Consider the following 18,289-nt stretch of genomic DNA (forward strand, 5'->3'; position numbering starts at 1 on the left):
AGAATTGTGAAATATGTCCATCAGTAGATCATCCTGTAGCTCAAGGGTCATTTACAACTTTGCAGGTTTCCTTGTTGAATGTTTAAGTCCAGTCACTACTCTGTAGTTTTGCAAGTATTTGAAGGTATAGTCAGTATACTTGTAAGTGTAGTTTTGCACATTAGCTCTTAAATGAGCTTCAAACCCTAATTGCAATGTCAACGCCATCTAGTGGTTGAAAGTTATATCATGTGAATTGATTTAGAATCAGTCCCAGCCTGATTTTGTAAGGAGGTAATACTGAAATGTACAGAACATTGCTGTTTGTTATTAGATTAGATTAGAAATACTTAATTCATCCCCAGGGGGAAATGCAGTCATTAAAGTTGCTCCTATGCACAATAAGTAAGAATATCAAATAATATTAACAGAAGTAATTAATGAGATATAAATACAGATACAATGAAAATAATGATAATAAAAGTATGTACAGTAGTAAAGTCATTTTTTAAAACTATTTACAGAGCACACTAACACTCCCATTGTTTACGGCACAATATTTATTCAACAATATACAGATTAATTTCTTTCTACATCTCAGACAGTTTCTTATATTTATCTTGCTTTCACCTTTGTACATCGTTTATTTACAAGATTTAAAATAAGTCTTTCTCTCCATTTATACAACATCAATAGTACAGTGTTATCACATCGTCCAGCAGCTTCCGGCGAAGCGTTTAGATTCGACTCATGGTTGATAATCTGTTTAGATTTCATAAACCGACCGATGTCTTTGAGCCACCGAGCAGCAAACTGACAGAAGGGCTCAAACATGCACCAAAAGTCCAAGTGTGGCTAAACTCTCTGTGAGGGCAGTCAGATGACGAATGGATGTTCCTCTTCAGTACACCTACATGAGAGTGGTCCTTCGCTCTGTAGCACCGCAAAGGGTGTAGAAACAGAATCGCTGAATGGGGGGGGACGACGACACTGTTGAGGACTTGCACCTTAAAAATCAGCTGAAATGTATCTGCGCTGCCCCACCCCAGCAAGAACCGATGAAAGCCAGTACACCAAAAACTCAAATAAGGGGATAAATGTTGCATAGAATCAATTCCGACTTCAAGAACTGAAAATTTTGGTGCTGCCATGTTTAAAAAAATGTGGCTTTTTTATAAACTCCTGAGACCCTTCCAGACCGCGTATCTTTTTTTTTTTTTTGGTTTTAAAAGAAAAAATAAATAGCTGTACCCTTAGACTTTAACAAAAATAGCATTGTGTTGGATGTGACATCACATAAGTACTACTTTAAAGAGACTAAAACCCTGCATTGAGTGTATACACATTTGCACATTTATATATATCATTTCATTAACTATCTTGAGGAGAGAGGTGGATGGATTAAAGTGCATTATACTGTAAGAAAACAAAGTCCACAGTTATCACATGCAGGACAGGAAATGAACTTTGTCCACCAGCCACAGCTTCTGACCAAGTACTCATTTTTACCAATTAATTGGCCTTTTTGGGTTTTTTTAATAAGTGAATCTCTGTTTGTTTATTTCTGGACAAAATAGAGTCACAGTTAAGTTTTATTACAATCTATAGCTGGCGTTCATTTCCCGCCCTGATCACATGCAAATAACATCAGACACCGAGGGATATCTGTCTATCCGTTACTCTAAGATGACATACTGTACCAACATGGCTGCTGGTAACCTTGGTCAGGGGCACTCATATTAATGACTTGAACACGACACCAGATTTTAAAAACAGCAAAAAAAAAAAGGTGCCACTCAGCTCACAGCAAAAATACAGCAAAATGGGATTTACGGCTCTTCATAAGAGCCACACAACACAGGGATGACAGCAGACAGGCCGGGTGCGAGTGTGAACTGTAGCTGTGCTCCTCTCTTCTTCTTCTTCCTCCACAGTTCACTCCAGCAAAAGGAGGAAGAAGAGGATGGAGGACAAGAACGAGAAGCCAAAGAGTCGACGATTGAGGCTCTTTGGCCTGAAATGCTTAAGGCTAAAGCGCACACAGGGACTCACTCAGGACCGGGAGCAGCAGCTGTGAGTGTTTCCAGCACAGTGAGGAAGCATGAGTGTGTGTGTGGGGGGGGGGGGTTCACTGCAGACTGAACTGACTTTTTATATACACGTATCATTCATTCTCGATTTAAACGAGCACATGAGCAAGACATGGAAGATGCAATACCACAACTGACATCCACAGTAAGTACACAGACACAGAATATACTGCTTTTACAAGTGAACAGCTAAGTATGATTGTGAAACTACGTGTGTTACAGTAAAAAGAGAAGTCATGGCAAAATAAAGGTGAAGCTGCATCTAAGGGCACGTCGAGCCAAGCGTCCAAGCGTCCCTTTTTTTACGTCCCTTTCCTTTGAAGTAAGAACCATGAACAGAAGAAAAAAAGGCATTGTAACTTAAGACACCCAAGCAAAATTAAGTTCCTTCAGGAGAGGATGTGTTTTGGCACATCTGGCAAAGACAAGGATGGGACTACGGGGTTTGGCTTGTTGGCTGTTTCGTGCATTTGAAACAGCAGTGCTTTGCAGGGGGCAACAACATGCAGACAAGCACGCCATGTTCAAAATCACTCAGCCTGGGCAAGGTAGCACTACACAAGGCTAGAGCTAGCACTGTGCACAGACGCAGGCATTTAAACAGCAGAGATGATCCACCTCCATGCACATGAGGATTTTAAAAAATTGCACTTTAGAAATCATTACATAAAAAAAGGAGGGGGAGGACATTTCTCCGGAATTTAAATAATCAGGTCAATCCCAGTGTTAGTTGATATACGACAGAAAAAAACCTGAAGACAGTCGTGATCTTGTTTCGCAGCTGATTTTTTTTGTGCATGATGCAATCTAACTGAATTTTAAAAAATGACAAGATATCAAGATATTCAGTCATGACTCCTCAAATGATCAACACTCAAATCCCCCAATCACCTTGGGGGATCTGGTTTTCAAACCAGACGGGCTCTTAAATCCTGCGTCTGATTGGGAGACAGGTGTCTGAGTGGCAGGTGAACACACAATGAGGTAGAACAGAATGTTTCATGAGCATCCAATCAGAGCACACAACACAGAACCATTGTCGTGACTACAGCAAGCCTCCAGAGGGTGCTAAACCCAGCCGGTTCAGGCCATCGACAGCATTGACAGAGAAACACACCAACAAGTGCTTAAGAGATGGAAGGACCTATTAAATGGTTTGAACCACAAGAACAATCTAATAGAAAATACAGTCATTGCCTTTAAGCTTCAGACACAGACTTGCACTGTCCACGTCGTTTTTTTTCTCCATCCAGTTCTCCCACGAGACTCCACTTCAAACCTGCAAATCAAGAGCTTCTCTTGTAGCTGCACAGTAGTGATTTCCTCAGATTTGGCGAGTTTAAACTTTGGGGCAAGACAAAACCTTTACCACATTCCAGTTTGGTTTGAAAACAATCTTAGGATTCTACAGATCAAAGTTGTTACATGAAATAATAAATGGGTATGGGCTGAAGACTTTAAGATCATCTTGGTCTGACTGATTTTTGCCGAATCATTGTCAGGCATGTGAAGTAAAACAAAAACTACCTTCTTTGGATTGTGATTAAAAAAAAAGACAAAGGTAAAGTAATCTGATAAATAAAATGTTTCTGCCGAATTAAAACACAGCAATTAACGAGGAAGATAATCAGTAAGAATGATTGCACGTGAGCCCGGGAATGAAAGGGAAGGAATGAGGAGAGAGAGCAGTCCTCCCTGCTCTCCTCCACATGAGTGACGGTAAGTGTTATTGCTGACTCATTTTTGACTGATTCAGTCAGGAACTAAAAAAATAAAATAAAAAATGAAAGATCATATCTCCCACAGCTAGCGTTGCATCCTTTACGGGGCTTTTCTCCATCGTTTCTCATCATGGGATGCTCCACTTCGTCACTGTCACTCCAGTCTGTAGTCAGAGCAGTTCATCAGTCACTACTTTACTCTTTGTTGCATTTTCAGTGACGCTGAGCCCGCCAGCAACAACTGCAGGTCATGATTGTAAGTTTAATGGATGCTAAAAGGGTGGAGACACAACTTTTGGAGACCTCAAGATGTGTCTCCACACACGAACACACACAAACACACACACAGACACGTATACACACACGCTACAACACAGATAAGTAGACAGAGGTTGTTCCAAGTGGGGCTGTCAAGAGGTGCAGAGAAAAACTGCACTAGGATGTGTGTTATCAACAGGTATTTGTGTGTGCACATGTATGTGTGCATGTGTGTGTATGTGTGTGTGTCTAGCATGCCCTGTACTGCACATTAGACCTGTGATATGATCTGCATGTTGAAGCTGGGGGAGCGGGACTGCTTGGTGAGCGGTGCCCCAGGGGAGAGGAGGTCCTGGGCATCCTCTGGCCTGATGAGGTGCTCCTCCTTCAGGCTGATGGTGGAGTGGCGGTGAGAGCCCACCGCTGGAAGCCCTCCCTCCCTGTCGGAGCCACCAGCCGCCTCCTCTCGCTCCTCACCGCCTCCGTTCAGGTTGAAATTCATGCAGTCAAACGACTTGCTGGAGGAGGTGCTGCCAGTCCGCACCAGTGTGGGCCCCGCAGGGAAGCTCAGGTGCTTCTTTATGGGGCTCAGCTGGATGGCGTCCAGCTTGATGCTGGCTGGAGGCGACTGCTGCCTCTGATGGTGCCTCCACACAACGGCCTGGTGATCTGTGGCCAAATCTGCCTGCTTCTCCTGCTGCTTCTCCTGCTGCTTCTCCTGCTCCTTCTCCCGCTCCTTCTCTCGCTCCTTCTCTCGCTCCCTCTCTCGCTCCCTCTCCTTTTCCCGCTCTTTCTCTTTGTCGCGAGTCAGCCGGGCTGTGATGGCTTTTTTGATGCTGCTGCTGCTGCTGTTCAAGCTGCCTCCCCTTGTCCCCACGCCGCCACTCGGCTTGGTGCCGCTGGGCTGGCTGCTGTTGGACGCCCCTGAGGAGAAGCCTTCGTCTGGGTCGTTTACGTTGAAGGAATCTTCCCCGCCACTCATACCATCGGCATCTGATCACGCGTCACACAGACAGAGATAAAACATGAGAGATGAGCATTAAAGTGAGAAGAATTAGGCAATGACTCAGATAGTTACAATGATAAGACTTGATCTGATCCTGAATTCAACTTTTAAAGTTACAGGCCCTTTGGAACACTTCAGTAGCTGTACAGACTTTCTACTAAGCTAATTCTTACTTATGCAGCACATTTCTTACTCTGCTTTAAGAGCTTTTGGCTTCTGACACTTGTTAATAGACCCAAAACAAACTGTGATTAATCTTAATAAGATTGAACACTTTCAGAGTGTTGTTGCATTAATAATGCATAAAAACTAGCAGATTTCAAACTGCAAACAGCACTCACACTTGCACTCAACACACTACAGCTTCATTAGCCTGCTTATTATGCATTAGAGGTTCAACTGAAAAAAAATGACCTCCAGCTTTCATCATCCTCTGTAATTCAGATCAGCTAAATCTGACTGTTTGTGTTTAAAGAGAGTGTGAGCTCAATAACCTGCCTGACAAGAGAATACAGTTTGGACAAAGAAGTTATTAAACATTCAGAATGTACATCCAATTTTTTTTACTTGTAAGTCTCACAGGCACAACTCTTCCTGAATAAGTATAAACAGTGAATAATCCATATATGTTTGAAAGCTGGAAGGGAAAAAGACAAAGCAAGTTAGAGAAAAAAGCATTCTGTCAACATACAGTTTCAGGGTAAAGCCTGTTAAGAGAAGAGAGACAGAGGATCAGCCGCCTGTCTCTGTCATGCATCGTTGGGAACAAGCAATATTGGAAGACAGGGAACCGCAGGCAGCATCAGAAAAAGAAAATGGAGAAACCCGAGAAGAAGAAAAAGGGTCTGGACTGACATGCACATAACATGAGGAGAAGACGCATGCTCTCCTGCCTCATCCCTCCTTCTCTCTGTCTCTCTGTCCTGCAGCGCTGACCCAGCAGTCATATGGTTGGCCGGCCGAGACGAGTCCGCCAATCTGTGGAGAGCGCTGAGGCGAGTCTGTACACCTTATCAGATCAATAGAGCTGACAGCCAGCACGGCTAAATGGGCCAGTGTGCAAGACCTCTCTGGGCAAACCAATCCCAAATGAAGAGATGAACTATCTCCACAGCTTTGGAAACATGGAGGCAATTATAGGATGGTACCAGTGTTTTTCTAAGTTTTAACATTTTGACTCCAATTTTGCTTTGGAAATTAAATGTGCTTGAAACTGATGATTCATTCAAGGAACTTCTTTTTTTTTTCTTTTTTTTTTTTTATAAAATGCATCCTTTTAGGCGAATTTTCAATATGCCTGCATTGCATCCTCTGACTAAAGGCGGTATATTAAAGCTCCTGTGAGGAAGTTTAGGTTTATGTTGATTTTGCACCTCCTTTGGACAAAACCATTTTCCATATGCTGATTTTGTTAATTTTGTATTTTGTATTGTAATACATACATATATTACTCTAACAGTTAAATCAATTATTTATTGATCATCTTTATATTTTTTGAATGTTAAAAAGCTTCTGGCGCACTGGTGGCCTGGCGGTCCAAGCGTCCCATGTATAGAGGCTATAGTCCTGGTCGCAGAGGTCTCCGGTTCGACTCCCAGCCGGTTGACCATTTACTGCTTGTCATCCCCCACTCTCCACTCCCCACATTTCCTGTCTCTCTTCAGTGGTCATATCCAATAAAGGCGAAAAAGCCAAAAATATAACTTAAAAAAATAGCTTCTGTTTCAGTGTTGTTATACCACACCACTGCAGAGGTTTAAGAGGTTCAACAACAGTCCATCTAATCGTTTTTTTTTTAGCTTAAATAAAGTGGCATTAAAAAAAATTCAGTCAGTTTCATAACAGGCAAAAGGACTCTCACAGGTGGTGCTTATAGGTTGACTCGATTTTTGGCGCCCCCTGTGGCAGCAGGACAGTTCCTCTCTGATTCTTTCCTGTGTATGTTTAACTAGTGCTTTCTGGTCAGATATATTGAACTAGGCTGAGTAACAAATCATCTATGGCAATGCACTCCCTTTGGTGATCTTTAGTTAATACAGATAATAATAATGTTGTAACATTTTGTAATAAAGGGTTTTTTTTATTCTTTGTTTGTTTTTACTCTTTATTCTTATAGATTTGTCCCTTTATTTTATAGATGTGTATATATGTGCATGTGTATGTATATATATTTTTTATTTAATGTAATTGTGTCTTTGGAAATGACTTGTAAGATATCCATATAAAGAATAACAAATCCCTCTGGTGGCTGCACATGCTTTTGTAACTCACATAGAGGCATTGGTAGTCATTTTAATCTGTTTCACAACCAGACAAAAATTCCTCACAGGAGCTTTAAGTGTTTCCTTCTTCCACAGCATGTCTCCTCAGGGTTATGGGGACCAAAGACTGATCTCTCAGTTTCTATGAACACTGAGAAAAATGTCTTAATAATCATGTTATCTGTTGTAAAAACTGCCCTGAGTTTATCAAACTATAATGTGGAAATAGATGGGATGGCTCAGACAAACACTGACCATTAAGCCAGGGGAATGAGCTGATCTGTGGTTATAAACATGTATCTACTGCACATGGAAATAGACACACGCTAGACAAGACAAAATGGGCCGTACGGTAGATCCCGATGGTGCTAAAGCCTTTGCTGTTCTGACTGCTAGATTTTTTTAATTTGCTGATTGCTTCTGATATGGCCTTGTCCATTAAAATGTGAGTGTTCTGGGGTTTCATGTCTGAGCAGTTTTCGAAGCTTGTCGTTGCATGCGCATGCATGATGCCGGGCTCGTTCCCACTCACTGAGCTGAGGAAAGAAAAACGAAACATGGCAGAGCAAAAACATTAGCAAACATTTGGTGAAAAACAAAATGGAAGGCCTCTTCCTGCACAGTGGCGGCAGCAGATGGGTGCTGCTGGCCTGAGTGACCCTTAAACTTGTGTCGCTGGCAGCACAGAAACAAGATGTCCAGTACTTTGTGCCAGTTATGTAAAGCTGATGAATTTTCAAGAAGAGAAAAAAAAAATCTATAGGACCAATTTATTTGAGAGTTCAGAAAGCCCAAGCTGCAGGCAGGGAAGAAAACATGCTCAGTGAGTGACAAGGATAGCAGTCTAGCGTACTTTGGAGGCATGATGAGGAGAAAGAGAGGGTATGACATGATGACATAGCCCATGCAAAATGGCCACTAGCCACACTTCCTTCAAACCCAGAATAGGCGACTCTTCCGCTCTTGGACGAGCTGAAAAAATAGTCTGGTAGCAGAGGGGTTGTTGGCTGAGGGTCTTAGAGACTGGATGAGTTAGTATACTCTGGGGAAGTGAAGAGGCAGCCAAAATTGGAACGGCAGAGTTAACCCTCTCAAGCTGAGGAGGGGCAGGAGGAGAAGGAGGAGTAGGAGGAGGTGGGTGGGGATGATACAGATCGAAAGGTCACCTCCTCCTGAGACCCTCTCTGCTCTGAGTGTCTGCCCCTGTCCCCTACCCTCAAATGTGATGGGGGGAATGATGCTGCTGCTGCTGCTGCTGCTGTGGTGGCTGGGAGGGCGCCCTCCTTGCTCCTCTTTGGCTGCGGGGTCCCAGGTTGTGTTGCGGTTGTTGCGGAGGTGCTGGGCGAGGCTAGGAGGATTGACGACGAGGCTCAAGTCTGCATCGGTTGAGTAGTCAAAACAATCTGGGAGTCAACAACACAGACGGGGAAACGTGTTTCTTTAGTGGCGGCAAGCCTCAAGTAATTGGGGCCTCATCATGGGCACAGCAGGCCTAAAAGCTGTCTGAAAACTCATTTGTGGAGTCTAAAAAAAAAAAAAGGAATGCAACGGCACTTCTGAAATTTAACCTCCCACTTCTTGCCTATCTACTGGGTAAAATGGAGTCAGTAGAATCTACAGGCACCATTTTGTCACGAGTTTCTCTTACACCACAAAGTTTAACTGGTGAAACAAAGCACAGCACACACTGAATAGACAAGACAAGCAAAATAAGAGCAATAAGGAGCAGTGAGTGGCACAAGCATTGAAACACAGAGACTGTATGACCAGGATTACATACAATATCTGACATGAAACACCATTTGGTTGATGCTAATGGTGTGACTGGTTCACACAGAAACACAGAGCCCGATTACACCAACATGAGTCCTAGTGCTCTGATCACAAGTGGACAGATCCAAGTACAAATCTCACCTCCACTGTACTGTGTATATAAAAAAAAGGGTATGGTGAATTGTATAAAAACTATAATGCAAACTCAGCTAAGAGAGGGAATTTTGTTGTATGCAGACTGGACACTCATTGATCTGTGTTTTCTCTTTTTGATTAATCTTCTAAAAACCCTAAAATCCTGAGGATTCTCGAATCACTATAATGAAGTATGATAAACCAAGAGAAAAAAAGTGAAACCAAAATGTCTCGACCTCCAAACACAACAGCAGCACAGGAAATAAAGTCCACCTGTCTTATAATAACAGATGGGACACATTTCTAGTTAGAACAGTAAAAAGAATGCCAAATAAAATCTACTCAACATGGTTTCTGTCGTTATAGTTATTTGTATCATGCTGATTTAAGTCTAAATGTGCCCTTTCCTGAAAAGCATTATTATTGCTTATTTGATGCTAACAAAAAGGGCTGTAACCTTGTCATGATTGACAGGTCTGTTGATACATGGTGCTGCAGTAGAACAGAACAAACACTCCCACAAGAGTTGTGGATGCTATGAATGTGAATGTTCCAACTTGTGTGATGTTTAGATAAATTTGTTTTGGTAAGCAGAAGGGATGGGAAGTCAATACCGCAACTCCACCAGCTGCTCCCTATGGTGCAGACTCTTGGCTCTTATATACTCCAAGTTCAAGGCGGGATACTTACTCCCGTTTCACCTCCAATGTAAAACACACAGAGGCAGTAACAGAGGCGTAATGGGAGGAGGATGTAAGCGATGTGTAGTGCCGAGCTGGCAGGAAACATAGCATTAGGTGCATTTCAACCAAGAGTTCCGGGGTCTTTTAGCCCCCAGAACTACTTTCCCCGGAACTCAAAGGTTCCTGTGCCCCCATTGGTGTCTGCGTTTCGACTGCAAGCTGAAGTCCAGGTAGATTGTGCAAATCAGGCCAGTGAAGTATGGAGATAAAAAAATAATAATAATAATATATTGAAATCTTAATAAAAAACTAAACTAGTTTGCATTCCCAGGAACTCCCTGTGTGTTTCAACAACTGTGTAAACTCCACAAACACCGTTACGTTCAACCGAAAGTCCCAGGGCCTTTGAAAAGTACTACCCCTACAAGCAGGGGCTTTTTTAGGGGGGAGATTATCTACCCCTGAACTAAATTTAGACCCTGGTTCCTCCGGTCGAAACGCACGTAGTTCAGGGGTAAAGTCCCTATTTCTGGGGTAAACACCTACTGTGTGTGAGTTTGTGTGTGTGTGTGTATGTGAAGCACTGGCTGTGTGTTTAAAAAGCTGTACCTCTCGTGCTTCTACAACACTGCAACAAAGCAATGTGAAAATCCCACACTGGGACATCAATATGATGCCACTGCTGAGTTCAATGTGTAAGTACAAAGGCATGGTGACGGCGCAACTTCATTACAGCACTGTTGCATAATGTCAATGTGTGGGCTGTATTTGTCTCCAAATGCACAATATGTAAGCACCAACCGGGAACCTCTGGTCTCAAACTATGAAGCCCATGCGGAAGTGTTATAAACTGCAATTCATCAACAATCCGCTTTAGGCTGGCTGCAGAAACACCAGAAACCCCATAAACACCAATTCAAAAAAGATGATCTTTGCAGCATTAATAAACATTTTACAAAAAAAAAAACGGCTTGGTCCTTTGTAGCTAATTTCTCTATCGGCACACACTGTACGGGGGGTGAATCTTTTTATAACACAATGGTTCAGAAGATATTAAGATTACGAGTTTTTGCCCAAATAAGGACATGACTGACTTGACTCTCGGACGGGAACACATAGCTTTTGGCTAGGAGGCTCAAACTCCGCCTCTTTACGTCACACTATACCTGGTCAAGTTGCGCATTTCCAATATGGCTGCCGCCGCCGCCTGGCTTCAAAACAGCGCTCAGGAACAGATGGGTGACGTTACGGATACTACGTCCATTATTTACACAGTCTATGGTGATGCCGCAACTTCTTCACAGCACTGTTGCATAATTTCAATGTGTGGGCTGTATTTGTCTCCAAATGCACAACATGTAAGCACCACATCAGGGTGGGGTATTTTGGCTTCACTTTTATAAAACCACAGGAGGTGGAGTGGCATTGTCTGTTATCATATACAGTCAATGTGAACCTAAATGTGTCTTCGATAGTTCCCACTTACACTTAGATCTGTCCACTTGTGTTTGGATCACCTGGAGCTCATGTTAATACCATGTGTAAACAGAGCCTCTCACATAGGATTCTCCTCTCACTGCTAAGGACAAACACCAGAGAATTGATTCTCTCACCTAAGAGCTCCTTCTTGTGGATTTTCACTGATTGAAAAAAAAGGAACAGCTTGTAAGTTTAGAGTTCAAATCATCACTGAACACTGGTCCTTTGTCGTGCAAAATTTTATTGTCCCTAGTGTTCCACGTTCATAACGAAGATGATTTAAAAAAAGAAGAGTAGTGTAATGGATTGGGGCTGCTATCACATCAACTGAGCTCTCTCCTGCGCTGAGGCCTGGTTCACTCTGCTGTGTGCTGAAGCTGTGATGGCAGGTTTTCCTGTGTCCACGGCTCATGCAGCCTTACCCTCTCTTTTCCAGCGGTGGCGTCGTATGGAGGCGGTGGTGATAGCTGAGATTGAGATGCGGCTGATGGTGGGCGTCACCTCCACCTGGAGCACCTTACGCCCCTGTGGCTCATTGGGTGCGCTCTCTGGCAGCGAGTTCTTCATGGCGTTCCCCAGCTGGAGATCACAAACACACAGATTCAGATCAAACAGAAGCTAAATGATAAAACTGGGAAGTTATTATCTCAAAGGTTCATAAAAAGACGACTAAGGGTCTCACCAGGATCGGCTGGGAGTAAAGCTCCAGCTGAGCTCTGTACAGAATGTCCTCCAGAGCTTCCTGCCCCATCTCCCACTCTCCATTGTATCTACATTAAACAAAACAAAACAACAAATGCAAGCACAGCGGCCTTTAATAACATCATGTTGTGAGCTCATGTGAGTCAACAGGAGTGTCTTAATAGATGCCTTGATGTCTGAGTCACATCCTCCTGAACTATTATTAGTTATTCAGTCAGGCCTGCAGCTAGAGCGAGGGAGGGAAGGAGGTGGACATAACCAGTCACAGTGATTATACCTTTACGTCACACGTGTCTGTTTAACCTGAGCTGTATGTTTTCTTTTGGAACTACAAAAACAGAGTCACATTTTGTATCAGTGATTACTCAATACTACCTTCCTTTGAAATTCTGTTGTTAAAAATATGAAAAATGTGGGGCGCCGGTGGCCTAGCGGTCTAAGCATCCCACATAGAGAGGCTACAGTCCTCGCCTCAGGGGTCGCGGTTCGATTCCCGGCCGCGACCATTTCCTGCATGTCTTCCCCGCTCTCCACTCCCAAAGTTTCCTGTCTCTCTTCAGCTGTCCTATCGAATAAAGGCAAAAAAGGCCCCAAAATATAACTTAAAAAAAAATGTTATTTCAAAATGCATCACACAAAATATTATTTTGCACCATGCATGTTTAGTAATAAAAACTGCTCATATGTGTTGCGTCAGATATTATGAAATGAAAGGCAAAGTGACGTAAAATATCTAGACTTCCTTTCCTCAAGAAAAACTGCAAACAAATAAGCATCCTCATGACGTCCACTAGTGTATAACAATGTAAATAATGCAGGACACGTTAATAATAAGAACCATCAACATGGTTAAATAGAGCCTCATGGTATGACATCTCTAACTTAACGTACAGTAGCTGACCTTCATATTCATAAACTGATAATTCAGTGGATAACTTCCAGAATCCACTGACAGGAGTGAAAGGGTTAATCTCAGAGCTGCCTCACCTGCATCTCTAAAGATGATGTGTTGTCTCCAGATTTGCATAAGGTAATGGACACAGGATTAAAGGATAAGCTATAAGCTACATTAAATAAAAACAAAACAAGAGAAAAGAAAGAAAGAAGAGGACAGCTGATCCCTCTGATGTTCTGCACATGAAAAGAACCCACAGCCTGGGTTCAATGTGTGGGGTTCCCTTTAGACTCTAGATAAAAGGGATGGAGTGAATGGGCGGGGTAAAACACACTCTCTGATGTTGTGAAAGCCGGACTATGGGTCCAGAATACATTTCTAAACCTACTCGATACTAAAGACCAAAAATTAGGGGTGTGTATTTGTTATAAAATCCCTGCATGTCTCTCACTCTCTCTCTCTTCATGTAGTATTAAAGCGTTTTAGCATTAGAGGACATATTAACCTAAATCCCAGAGTGCCCTTGACGAGTGCCAAGGCCCCTCTGCATGTGCGGATTCATGTTTATCAGCGGCGCTCGCGTGCGCCTGCTCGGGCCAAGGGTGAATGTGAGAGCTTGGGATGTCAATGAGGTGACCTATGGTGGGGATTACTAAAAAGGCTGTTATTCTCTCACACACACACACACACACACACACACACACACACACACACACACACACACACACACACACACACACACACACACACACACACACACACACACACACACACACACACACACACACACACACACACACACACACACACACACACACACACAGTCTAAGTTTTCACTCCGACAGCTCTAATCTCCTGATTTCTGCTGTGCTCCCTCATGGGGGCCATGGGTAGAATACATACTCATTCTCTCCTCTTCTTGCTACTCCCTCCTCAACAGCAGTGACTCCAGCCACCAGCGTATCAGGGGAGCCATCTCTGACAACGAGCTATCATCGAAGACACGTAATCAGCTTTGCAACGACTCTGCTCATGGGGGATGAAATCACCTGCTCCCACAATGCACTGCCGATGTAATCAGTCAGTACAGTGGGGAAGCGTCTGCCCTTGGTAGAGTTCTGGCATATGCTCTAAAGACATTTTTTCTCTGCCTTACATCACAGAAAACTAGCAGAGAGACTGGCCTCATTAGTGATGCCTCACAGAGGCACCATAACAAAAGTGAGAGACATTGTGTTTATGAAGCTCATAACCAAACTCTGAACACAGTGATATCTGTTTAGATGAGAAATGAACAGAGATGAGGTTCCTCTTAATTACATGAAGTCTGGGGCTCAATGACTGAACAGCTAATATGAAGTTGGGATATTAAATGTGTGGATGAAGAACAATGAAAGAGGCTTCATTCGACATTCCTATAATTCCCAAAACTAATTCAATACCTAGACTCAATATGGCTGATTCTGAGAGCCCCTCTAATACCGGTCTGGATGGATAAAATGCCAGTTTTGTCAAAAACAAACGTGTCCATGTCTTAAAGATACATACATGGCGTGATAAATAGCTGTCAGCATCTGCACCATGAACTCAGGGTCCAGCAGCACCCGGTTGCACGGTTCCCTCCAAAGCTTCTGCTGCTGCCTGGGGAATCCACATACACACAACCTAAAGAGGGAAAACACACACACACAGACACACAGTGAAACAAGGTTAATGATATGATAGAGAATTTTTCAATACAAAAGAAAATGCTTTATGAGGAAAAAATAGAAACAATTCAGGGGTTTGTGACAGCTTAAATCACATTATTTCTGCCAGAGATAGCCCAGATCAGATAAGAGGAACAACAAAACATCAGCTGCCTCGCCAAATAAACTCAAAAGAGGAAAAAACTCTAACAGTGAGCGATGAGAACAATGTTTTCCGAACCACTTTCCACTCATAGAGGTCAGACAATGTAGAGAAGATGGAGGTATTCAGGGTGCACATGTTGAGACTAAGTTTTGTTCTCGAGCTCTGAAATCTTCAAAGCCACAGTTTGCAGTCTGCCTAGACTTGAGCTTGCCTCAGGCATTGTCCGTCTGCTCACTCACAGCAGGGAAAGTCTTCATATCCTGACTTGCCTCCACGCTATGGTGGAACAATCACTGGGTGTCGGCTCCTCTCCGGAGCCTCAGATTGTAAATTCCACATCGATCCTCTTCTCCTGACTCCGGGGTGTCTCTGTGTTTTTGAGACTGACAGACCCAGACAAGAACCCAGCAGTGTGATGCTTTCACTCGGGCAATCACATACAAACTGAGTCCTAATGAAATCATACTTATCAAATCCTGCTGCAACAGAGGCAGCCAGTATCGAGGTCAGTGTAAGGCTACAGGGCAGAGGAGAGGATTTAAACTAGACTCAGGAGAAAAAGTAATGGAGTGAGGAGGAGAGGGTAATTACATAGTGGGTGCAGAAAAGAAAAAAAGTGTGAAAAAATAGAGAAAACAAACAAGATATGCTTTACACATGTATTTCTCACCTTGAGCTCATTCTGCAGACTGACTGGTAGGAGGATAGCGGCATGTAGACCACGGCGGAATTGTAACAGAGCATGAGGAAACACAGCACCTCGAACCTGCAAACAAAAAGCAGACTGAATCTGAATCTAACTTTGGTTAAAGTCAAACACATTACTATAGGATAAAAACTCTTGTAACATACAAACCTCTCATTAGTGTTCATCAGATGTGCACTAAACCCTTATTTGCCCATTTATGTTGGACATTCAATTCCCAAAGTTTTCAACGGAGAACTTGTAGAGATCCTTTAGCAATTTATTGACTCTGAACTGTAAAATAGTCTGCTGAGAAAGCTGCTGCTCTCAGCATCTTTCTTCATTGTGAGCTACCGTACTGTATGCAGATGCCTAATACACTGCGGTAATCACACTTCAGCTCTCTACACACATCATTAGCAGTGTCAAGTCAGGACAAATACAGAATGTGTGAGGCTGTAACTTAGCATTGCATTAGTCTGTAATAATGTCTTTAATTTCAGTTCTCCAGCCTGTATGAAGGTTCATATGCAAAGGATATTGCATTGGATTGGATACTCATGACAGGGGTCAGGAACAGTAACTTGCTTTCTGTGCAGATCTGGACATGGCTTTGTTATTGGAAAAAAAGATGCAACTGGGGAGGCCTCTACAGCTAGGTTATTATCTTTAATGAAAACTACCATGAATGAAAAACTAGACTGTCAAAATCATTTTCGTTAACTGAATTAATAATAAAATTGAGGCTTTACAAAACTTGAACGGGTTGAATACAAAAATATGAAACGTAATAAAAACGTATTAAAAACAAAAACTAACAATCTGGAAGCGAACAACAAATTGTGTCTAACGTTAGAGAGTTTTTATTTAAGGTGTTCGTTTCTGGTACTAAAACTGACAGAAAAATAATCCCTGAAACTTTATATATATACTACCGGTCAAAAGTTTTAGAACACCCCAATTTTTCAAGTTTTTTATTGAAAATTAAGCAGGTCAATGTCTTATTGTGCTCTGAAATGAAAACTGCGAACAAATAAACAATTTAATTTCAAAAATAAATCATGGAATCAATTCATAAACCAAAATGTTATGATGGTCTGTCTCTCTTCCATTGTTAATTGCCTTTTTCTGGCCATGTCTAAAGCAACACATTACTTTCTGGAGTACAAGACTGTTCAAATATTGATCACGAGGGTATGGTACCACAGTGTGTTCCAACACTACTTTTATGCAGACAGAGGGAGTTGGAAGTAATCAAGGACAGTTGGGACACCTGTAAGAATTGGTAGCACCGACTTTCAAGGCTCGACTAACCTCAACTGCTGCAGAACAGCAACCCATTTCTTGTTCCCTGAAAAGGGTATTTTCGTATAATTCTAAAATTTACATTATTTTTTCAGTTTTGGGTACAATGTTACAATGTTACAATTTTATTTAGCAGATGCTTTTATCCAAAGCGACGTACATACGAGAACAAGAACAACACAAGCAAAGAAATAGACAAGAGGAAACAAGATCAGTAAGAGTAACAAAGTGCTTCAAGTCAATTTGGGTGCAGGTACTGCCAAGCAGTGTAAAGGCAGTGCACAAAAGTAAGTAAGGATTTTTTTTTATTTTTTTTTTATAAAATAAGGAACATCTACAATGAAGCAACCAAACCATTTAAGACCTTCCATTATCATCATCAACAATTCAGACCAAAGTACAAGTGCTGGGTCACTCCAGACCTGAACACAGATTCTCAGAGCAGAGTAATCTTACTTTTTTTTTTTTTTTTTACCTCTGGCAGTTCACCACTTACTTTTGTACCATTTCAAGCTATTTCATGGACTTGAACTGCTTTGATTTCAATCAAAAGGTGGAAAAATTGGGGCGACCTATCGTGTATATGAAATGTTGTATTTAAAGAGTAACTTTAATTTGGTATCAACTTTTTGCCCAGGTCTTAACTTGTCACTCAGACAGCCAGCACTGCATGGAGCTTTCGTGGATCTTTCTGCTGAAGTATAACTGTGAGGACAAAGATGTTTGAAAACCTAAACCCTGAATAAATGTTTACTTTAAATATAATTTGTTTTCATCTCTTTGACAAATTTCTGAGGAAGGTTATTTTTCTTCAAGATCAATTAGCCCCTAAACTGTGTGAATGTAATCTCCATTTCCACAAAGGATTACAGTCAGTCTGCGTTCATTGCATGCTGAAAAGATAACTATTTGACTGAAACAAGAAGCACACTCACACACATTACTTGAGTACAATGCAATGCAGTGAGAGACATTTTGACTACGGAGTTAAAACCATCGACTTTATAATAAATGGATGCAGTAACCGTGACGTCACCCATCTGTTTCTGGTTCTCGAGCTAGTGTGAGGTAAAGAGGCGGGCTTTGAGCCTCCTAGCCAACAGCTACAGTGTTCCCGCCTGTCAATCAAGTCAGCTGTGCCTCTCATAACAGAAAACTTGTAATCTTAATATATTCTCAACTGTTTAATTCTGCTGTAAAGATCAGCCAGCCTCAAGGGGACACTCAAGGAACTGCAGTTTTTAATACTTTCTTATTGGCTTCAATTCTCGCAGCTGGAGGTTGTTGCTTGGTTAAAATAGAACAGAAATACATTTTTCCACAAATATACCAGAGTGTCCAGAAGCAGAAAGAGATTATTACTAGATACATCAAAAAGAACACAACATTCAACCACAAGCTGAATGTGGTTGAAGGAGAGGAGATAATTTTTGCTATAAAAAGAATTCACACTTTTAAAGTCG

General features: G+C 42.1%; 1 protein-coding gene across 2 annotated transcripts in view; it reads right to left on the bottom strand.

Annotated features, from left to right (window-relative positions):
• Positions 1-521: 521 nt before the first annotated feature.
• LOC117820021 (protein FAM126B-like) overlaps positions 522-18,289 on the bottom strand; it is a 67,937-nt gene continuing 50,169 nt past the window's right edge. Inside the window, exons 8-13 of one of the 2 annotated variants that reach the window (XM_034693634.1) lie at positions 15,507-15,602; positions 14,531-14,647; positions 12,068-12,155; positions 11,808-11,964; positions 8,530-8,718; positions 522-5,041 (exon numbers count right to left, since the gene is read on the bottom strand). In XM_034693634.1, the coding sequence (XP_034549525.1) occupies positions 4,320-5,041; positions 8,530-8,718; positions 11,808-11,964; positions 12,068-12,155; positions 14,531-14,647; positions 15,507-15,602 (1,369 nt within the window). In that variant the 3' untranslated portion in view covers positions 522-4,319. The remainder of the gene's footprint in view (positions 5,042-8,529; positions 8,719-11,807; positions 11,965-12,067; positions 12,156-14,530; positions 14,648-15,506; positions 15,603-18,289) is intronic. The other variant, XM_034693633.1, reaches the window with a different exon arrangement.

The sequence above is a fragment of the Notolabrus celidotus genome, chromosome 10 (assembly GCF_009762535.1).
Source record: "Notolabrus celidotus isolate fNotCel1 chromosome 10, fNotCel1.pri, whole genome shotgun sequence".
NCBI lineage: Eukaryota > Metazoa > Chordata > Actinopteri > Labriformes > Labridae > Notolabrus > Notolabrus celidotus.